At 46.0% G+C, this 8,876-nt stretch overlaps 1 protein-coding gene across 1 annotated transcript in view; it reads left to right on the top strand.

Moving 5' to 3' along the window:
* The first annotated feature begins 377 nt into the window (after positions 1–377).
* METTL24 (methyltransferase like 24) overlaps positions 378–8,876 on the top strand; it is a 75,076-nt gene continuing 66,577 nt past the window's right edge. Inside the window, exon 1 of the mRNA XM_040350236.1 lies at positions 378–900. Within this exon, the coding sequence (XP_040206170.1) occupies positions 616–900 (285 nt within the window). The 5' untranslated portion in view covers positions 378–615. The remainder of the gene's footprint in view (positions 901–8,876) is intronic.

The following is an 8,876-nucleotide window of genomic DNA, read 5'->3' as shown; positions in this document are numbered from 1 at the left end:
TAATCAGTATCGGCGAGTACTTAATAAAAAGTATCGGTACTTGTACTCGGTCCTAAAAAAGTGGTATCGGGACATCCCTAATCAGATTGTAACATGTAGGGGGAGCTTGTGAAAAAATGCACTTGTTTTCTTGTTCCCGGGGACAACTGTATGTTCCCAGTTCCAGCTATGACTCCCTTCTCACTAGACTTTTTTGTTTGGAATCCTTCAGTGAGATTTTAGATAAGAAGTGGATTCCAGATGCAGTGAAGAGTGAATGCTGAGGACATTCCTATAGATCATTGATGTGACAGATGGGAAGTGATTTGCAGTCAGCAACAATAGAGCAGTGGATAGTAAGGAAGTAGTAGTTGTCCACATGGTAGTAGTGTCCTTGTCACCTGAATGTTGCAGTCTGTAGAGGATAGACAGGGTCAGGAGGAGGGAGTTACAAGGGGAGGCTCTGGAGGAAAGTCCTGGGACTGCCTCCCTCTTCCAGCATTAGGCTCTCTCACCTCTGGGACATTGCACTCCAGGAATGCCTGCTACAGTCTAAAACTTCTCTCTTCTATGGATTGTGATTGTGGGGTCCTGTGTGCTACCTTCATGCATTGAGCTGGCAGCACCAAGAGGACCATGCTGGCCAGGGAGGTGAGACTGCGATGGAGAGCCTGCACCCTGCGCCTCCTGGTCCTGTGCCTGGCATTCTTCCTCTGCACCCACTTCATGGCTGAGCTCAGAAGAAAGTCCTGGCCACAGGGTGATCTGCTGCTTAAAGGCCAACCAAGAGAGCCTGGCATCTTCATAGAGGGGCACGACAGGAGAGCAGAGGAGGTGCCCAGCAAGAGGCAGGTGATATATGTCAGGAGGAGCAGCAGAGGTGGGGGCAACTCCAATGTGCCCAAGAGGGACAACCTAAAGGTCAGTGACAACTCACTTCAAATCTATTATTCGATCATTCAAAACGATCAAACCAAAAACCAGTTGAATCCCTCCGACTGATTTAGACGCAGTTTTGATGAGATTTGGGTTATCCAGTCAGGATGAAAAATTAACGATCAAATAAACTATCATTTAGCATCAGTCTGCAGAACTGATTTGGTCAATAATTTCATTGCATTTCGATTGATAGGATTATGAGGTTGCCTAGTGGAAAAAAAGAGAGATGATCAATAACTTATCATTAATCGCACCTTCCAGATGTCGATCAAATTCCACTTCCCCCATGTGTGGCATATCAATCATCTGTGTTGTCAACTATCGATTGATTATTCCTATCAGGAGGGATTGATCAGAAAATAAATCGCTCATTTGTCAAAGCGTGTATGGTCGCACTTTAATAAATGATCGATTTCCTTTCCAGTCGATGGGAATAGTCAATCTGTAGTGGACAGCCCATGTGATCAATATGGCACACAGGGAAGTGGATTTTGATTGATGGTTGGAAGACACAAACGCACGTTATCAATCGCATCTCTATTTTCAACATGCAATCTCATAAACTGATCGATCGAAATACAATCTAACGAAGGATCTTTAAAAAGTTTCTTCACTTTTTTTTTACTTTTAAATAGTGCGGAAACTTTTCGAAGACCCCCTCAAATTCACAAGCAATGTATCTCAGCGCTGCCGTTTCGATACTAAATAATTGCTAATGTTCCACCCTGGCCAATCGACTTAATTCGATCGTATAGGATTGATGGGGCGGGAAGTCATGCCTATTCAATTGGTTGCTGATTTAATCATTTTGATGAAATCGCACATTGATCAGATAATACAATCTTGGGGAAGATTACCTATTTGTAAGATGACTTGCATTTCCTGTTGCTCAGCAAACATCCCCTAAAGGGAGGAAGGAGAGAACAACCGATCTGCATTAGGCAGCTAATTAGAGAGGAGCAACGGCTGTAAAAAAAATACAGCAAACGTTTTTGTCCGAGGAACGATCGTACGATTTTCTGACAGTGTGTACACAACTTTCGACAGACAATTCCGACCTTCTCGAATTAACCGTTCCTTTTACGGGAACCAAGTAAAAGTTTTTTTTTCTTAAAGTGGAGGTTCAACCAAAAAATCAATTTTTAACATTACATTCAGCCGAGTTGTCCTAATGACAATCGGCTGTTTTTTGTTTTTTTTTCGTACATACCGACTTTCACCGCCGCTTCCGGGTTTGTCTTGTGCCGGACTGGGCGTTCCTTTCTGATTGACAGGCTTCGACCGTCGCATACTGCGCGTCACGAGTTGCCGAAAGAAGCCGAACGTCGGTGCGCAGGCGCCGTATAGAGCCACACCGACATTCGGCTTCTTTCGGCAACCCGTGACGCGCTGTATGCGACGGTCGGAAGCCTGTCAATCAGATAGGAACGCCCAGTCCCGAAGACGACATACCCGGAAGCAGCGGTGAAAGTTGGTATGTACGGAAAAAAAAACAGCCAATTGTCATTAGGACAACTCGGCTGAATGTAATGTTAAAAATTTATTTTTGGGTGAACTCCCGCTTTAATGTGTACCGTTTTCGTACAATTTTCACATGATAAAAATCAGAAACAAAACTGCGCATGATCAGAAACAATAAACTACAACAACAAAAAAGTCTTTGTTGTATGAGAATTTTTGTGCATTATTTCCTTCTTACTTGCTGCGAAACAAAAGACGATTTTATTATAGTGTGTACCCCACTTAAGGCCAGCCATAGACGGAGCAAATTTTTTTCCTGCAACCACAGGCTGCAGGAAAAAAAATAGTTTGATTCTCCCATCAACATTGACGGGATTCCTCCTATGGAGCCATTGTGTTTTCCTGGCGGGGGGTGAAGCCGTCCCCACCGGGAGAACACAGTGATTATCACTAGAGGCTATAAGTGCTGCTAACGATAATCACATGTAAAATTCGTCAGGCTGGTTGTACCCAAGTTGATCGTCATCATTGGAGTCATTGTTCCCCATCATAGGTGTCATTGGGAGGAATAGTGTCCCATCATTTGGGTCGTTGGACCCCATTGTTGGTGTCGTTGGGAGAATTGTGTCCCATTATTGAAGTCATTGGGCCCCATTGTTAGTAGCATTGGGAGAAATTGTGCCCCATCATAAGTGTCATTGGGAGGAATAGTGTCCCATCATTGGTGTCATTGGACCCCATTGTTGGTGTCATTGGGAGAATTGTATCCCATTATTGGAGTCACCGGGTCCCATTGTTAGTGTCATTGGGAGAAATTGTGCCCCCATCATAGGTGTCATTGGGATAAATTGTGCCCCCAGCATAGGTGTCATTGGGAGAAATTGTGCCCCCAGCATAGGTGTCATTGGGAGAAATTGTGCCCCCAGCATAGGTGTCATTGGGAGAAATTGTGCCCCCATCATAGGTGTCATTGGGAGAAATTGTGTCCAATCATTGGTGTCATTGGGAGGCATTGTGCCCCTTTATTGACGTCAGTGAGGGGAATTATGCCCCGTTGTTGGTATCAGTGGATGAAATAGTGCCCCACGAGCCACATAAAAGCAAGCAAAGGGCCGCATCTGGCCCCTGGGCCACAGTTTGGAGACCACTGATATAGATGATTTTGTAGATGTCAAACATTTCTACAAATATTAGAGAACAGTCCAGTTGAATGTGACTAACTACTCGTTATATGCGCAGCATGCATGGGAACCTTCATGGACAGTTTTTAAATACTGAAGATTCCATTTAAACATCTGACAAGAGATCCATAGAAGTTCTTGTTTATTTATAAACAACAACTTCCAGTCATAGCCATGCTGTAATACAATGTGCATATTGTTAGGTCCCCGAGAAACAAAAAGCTTCCCGCACAAGTGGAGCCTTCTCTCTGCAAGGTTAATTAAAATACTTGCAAGTGAATGAACAAAGTAAAAGCTACAACTGGAGGGAAGAGCTGTGCCCCGAGGTGTTATTACCTTAGTGGTCATTATTCTTTGTCTGCCGTCCTGTAATGAGGTGTGTGCCAGTTATTTAGAAAATAAAGGCTTGTCGTTGTGGCTAAACCTACAGCAATCCAACATGGCAGATCGTTTTTTTTTTTTTTATTAACTGCTTTCTTGCCACATATACATACATATAGTACAATAACCAACCTTTGCTATTTCTATTTGGCTCCTTTCACACCAGCAACAGTGTTTACTGCCCCTTTACATGGTGGATCACTTTTCAGAGGATAGCGAAAGAGGTTTGCAGGCACTCTGGAGGTAATGCTACTACCTCCCAATAATGTTTATCACTACAGAAACTGCCACAGGCCTTTTGTCCCAGCCTATACCAGTTGTTATCAACTTATGGACGAAGGGGGCCTCAAATGTGGCCCCTTACATCACCAAAGGGCTTCTCATTATCTTCAATATATGTAATGCTTGGAAGGACAGACACTGCAGACCTAATGGAGGAATTGAGGATCGGTGCTATTGCCCTAATCTTCTCCTCCTCACGCTGCCTCCTGGGAAATGGGGAGCGGTGTCTTCTGGGATCTTGTGTGTGTCCCAGGAGACATCCGCCCATTCACATAGCGCCACGTGACACGCGCATGCGCAGTAGGGAATCGGGAAGTGAAGCTGCAACGCTTCACTTCCTGATTCCCTCACCGAGGATGGCGGAGGGGCAGCCGAGACCCAATCAAATGCTCGGCTTCGGCTGCCGACATCGCGGGCACCTTGAACAGGTAGGTGTCCTTATTAACCACTTGCCGAGCGCCACGCGCATTTATACGTCGACAGAATGGCACTACTGGGCAAAAGGACGTATATATACCTCCTCTTTAAGGAAGCGGCATTGTGGACGCGCAAGCTCCGTGAGCCCGACCTCGGCTCCCGCAGGCTCGATCGCTGCGGGGATACCCGCGATGCGATCGTCTCACGTGAGGAAGAACAGGGAGATGCTGATGTAAACAAGCATCTCCCCGCTCTGCCTAGTGACAAATAAATAGACACATAACTGTCATTTTTACTAGGAATGAGCTTGCATTTGTTTGGAACCAGGTTTGAATCCAAACATTGAAGCCAGCTGTCATTGTTGGTCCGATGAGTTGCGGTCGGGGGGAATCCCCATCCTGCATGTGACATTCCAAATGAACAGGAATGCTTGGGACATGATTGAAATAATATGGTCACATAGCAATTTGTTTTTACAGTGATCGCTGGCAACAATCGCACCTAATACTTTTCTATTAAAGACTTGGGGCCAGATCCACAAACGAATTACGCCGGCCTATCTATGGATACGCCGCGTAATTTTTAAAATGCCCTGTCGTATCTTTATTTTGTATCCACAAAACAAGATACGACTGAATCTGGGCTCGATCCGACAGGCGTACGTCTTAGTACGTTGTCGGATCGTAGGTGCATATTTACGCTGGCCGCTAGGTGGCGTTTCCGTCGAATTCCGCGTCGAGTATGCAAATTAGCTAGATACGGCGATCCACGAACGTACGTCCGGCCGGCGCATTTTTTTACGTTGTTTCCGTAAAGGCTTTTTTCGGCGTATAGTTACCCCTGCTATATGAGGCGTATCCTATGTTAAGTATGGCCGTCGTTCCCGCGTCGAACTTTGAAAACTGATTTACAGGAGAGCAAAAATGAGTGCCCTTCTGGGAGCCCCATTGAGAAATATGGCCAAAAAAGCTTTGGGCATACTTCTCCTTTAATTTGTTAGTCAAGTAAATCTAAATCTGTTAGTTAATCTGCTATTTCCCCAGATTTACAATGCTGCTGTAAAGGTGCCTTTGTTATACCCCCAACACCCTAAGATACCTTAAAGTGGTTGTAAACTCCCATAGATGAATCATACCTATAGGTAAGCCTATAATAAGGCCTACCTATAGTAGGGTGACCAGACATCCCCGGTTTCAGGGGACAGTCCCCTGATTGAGGACACTGTCCCCGGACCAAGTCTGTCCCTGGTTTTGTCCCCAGATTGGATTTAATAGGGGGCAGGGGCAGTTTCAAATACAATCAGCGCAGAATTAAAATAAAAAAAATAGAATTACACACCCCCGCTCCGCCATGCCTACTAGCATAGGGGGGTTGTATTTTTTCCATTATCTGTGCCCCTTTCTGATGATCGTGTGCTGGTCGGAGCGGAGGGAATATTTCTTCAGTTTCGGGCGCATGCCCATTTAGCTTCGCTCGCAGGGCCGATCCTAGGGTCACAGACGCCTGGGTGCATAAATATTTATGGCGCCCCCACATGGGTGTGATCATCTTACTAACTCCTCCCCTTTGCAAATGGTTCTATGGCTACGACTCAAACAGAGAGATCCCCTAAGAAGTCTTCATTACCCTTGGATCCTCCCATGGTCTTTTAACAATAAAGAAAATTAGTACACTAATGGGACCTTAAGGGGGGTCTCTCTAATGCACACAGAGAGGGCTTCTGTTAGAGAGTCTGTTAGAAAGAGCCCCCCAGACATTACATGGAGGGTGGCACTCGGAGAGCATTACTGGGAGTGCACGGGATGATTGGCAGCAGCTCCGGCCAACCCTGAAGCCTCTCATCATACCGCCTATGGGAGAAGAGCCGACACACGCAGAGGGGGCGGGGCAGACAGACTGCGCCACGTGCACTGGACAGAATAATTAGTGGAGCCTAGTACCGGAACGTACGAATTCCGGGGACAGCGGGAGGTATGCTCTCTTGTCAGTTGCCAGCGGAGAGAGCAAGCGGAATGTGGAACCACAGCACCCGCTACATGCGCTCCGCCTCTGGACACAGACGAGAAGGAGGGAGGGGAGCACTCTGGAGCTTTGGCGCCCTCACCTCTGCGGCGCCTGGGTGCGGAGCACCCTGCCTAGGATCGGCCCTGTTTGCTCGCATTTTCTTCTGCCTTGGCTCAAATCCTAGCCAGCCACCTGCCTATCTCCTTGCCTTCCCTGGTGGAGTGATCTTCCTCCGCTCCCCACCCAGTAGTAGCCGAGGCCCGAAGAGTAAGACTTGAGAGGCTTTAAGGTGGGCGGCGACAGGCAGAGAGTCGCTGATTGTTGCCATTACTAGTAAAGAAAAAATATGTCCCCGGATTTCATTTTAAAAATCTGGTCACCTTAACCTATAGGTACTGTAAATATCTCATACATGTGCACCATTTAGGAGATTTTTACTGTACATGCAGCCGATGACATCATCGACACATGTGCTCTGATGGAATGGCCACCCGTGCCGTTCCTTCGGAGCCCTGTGCCGTGACTGGTGGCGTCCGCGTACATGTGCAGGAGTGATGTCATGCAGCTCCAGCCAGTCACACAGCTGGAGTCCACAGACCCAGAAGGAATATGGGTGAAGATGGATGCGGCCTCCAGCATCCATTTCCTAAATGGTGCACGTTTAGGAGATATTTACACTACCTATAGGTAAGCCATATTATAGGCTTACCTATAGGTACAATTGATCTATGTGAGTTTACAACCACTTTAAGGTATCTTAGGGTGTTGGGGGAGCCACAGCGGTGACAACGCATCTGTGGGGGGCTTTGTTTGCATATAAGTTTCACATAATGTGCTAGTATGCCATGCCTTTACTTTGCAGGTCAGAATTTTTTTTTTTAAATAACCCTGCAGTTTACTTCCTTGGGCTTTCATCTAAACTGCCACACCTCTGATATTGCGATCCACGTATGAATTGATTTTTAGAGGCATTTGACAAGCAGTGAGGAGGCGCTATGATGCCTCCTCATCCTCTTTTTTTTACCCCGCAAGTGCCTAAAAGTAAGAAATAGCTATTTTATTCAGGGATTATACAAGCTAGCTTTTCCCCCCCATAATATGTTTATTGAAAATGTTGTCAAGACATACTGTAAGGCCTCGTACACACGACCGTTTTCCTCGACAGAATCCATCAAAAAACTTGGTGGCAGAGCTTTTTTGCAGAGGAAAACGGTCGTCTGTATGTTTTTCATCGAGGAAACTGTTGTGGATCTCGACGAGAAAAAAAGAGAACAAGTTCTCTTTTTTCTTGTCGGGAGTCTCAATTTCCTTGTCGTTTTTCTTGTCGGGCTGGTTAATGAGAAACACGTTTGTGCGTATGCTCAGAATAAAGTATGAGACGGGACTGCACCTTCGGTAAAAGTAGCGTTCGCAATGCACATTTGTCACGCTGTAACAGACTGAAAAGCGCGAATCGTCTCTCACCAAACTTTTACTTAACACGCAGTAACATGAGATTAGTAAAATCAGCCCCAAGGGTGGCGCCAGTGGAATCGAACTTCCCCTTTATAGTGCCATTGTACGTGTTGTACGTCACCGCGCTTGAGAACGACGAGATTTTGTCTTGACAGTGTGTATGCAAAGAAAGCTTGTCAAGATTCTCGTTAAGCCTAACAAGGAAGGCCTCGTACACACGACCGAGTTTCTCGGCAAAAACCAGCAAGAAACTTGCTGGGAGATATTTTCTTGCCGAGGAAACCGGTCGTGTGTACATTTTCGTCGAGGAAACTGTTGAGAAACTCGACGAGCCAAAAAGAGAGCAAGTTCTCTATTTCCTCGACGGGAATGGAAAAACTTGCCTTGTCGAGTTCCTCGACAGCCAAACAAGTAACTCGACGAGGAAAACGATGTGTTTCGCCCGTCGAGTTCCTCGGTCGTGTGTACGAGGCTGAACTCGTCGAGGAAAACAATGTTTCTTTTACGACAAGTTTCTCGGTCGTGTGTACGAGGCCTAACAGAAAAAATTGATAACAGGTATAATCATATAAAAGGAAACAGTAAGGGCCATCAAACTCTACCCTCATCAGGTGGCCCAACCAGGACCAGTCTTGCTATATTGGGTCGATGTCATTGTCCTAATGGGGTTGATTTACTACAACTGGAGAGTGCAAAATCTGGTGAAGCTCTGCATGGCCAATCAGCTTCAAACTTCAGCTTGTTCAATTAGGCTTTGACCATAAAATCTGGAAGCTG

The sequence above is a fragment of the Rana temporaria genome, chromosome 4, assembly GCF_905171775.1.
Source record: "Rana temporaria chromosome 4, aRanTem1.1, whole genome shotgun sequence".
Taxonomy (NCBI): domain Eukaryota; kingdom Metazoa; phylum Chordata; class Amphibia; order Anura; family Ranidae; genus Rana; species Rana temporaria.
The sequence above is the reverse complement of the archived record's forward strand: the minus strand, read 5'-3'. Positions and strand labels throughout refer to the sequence as shown.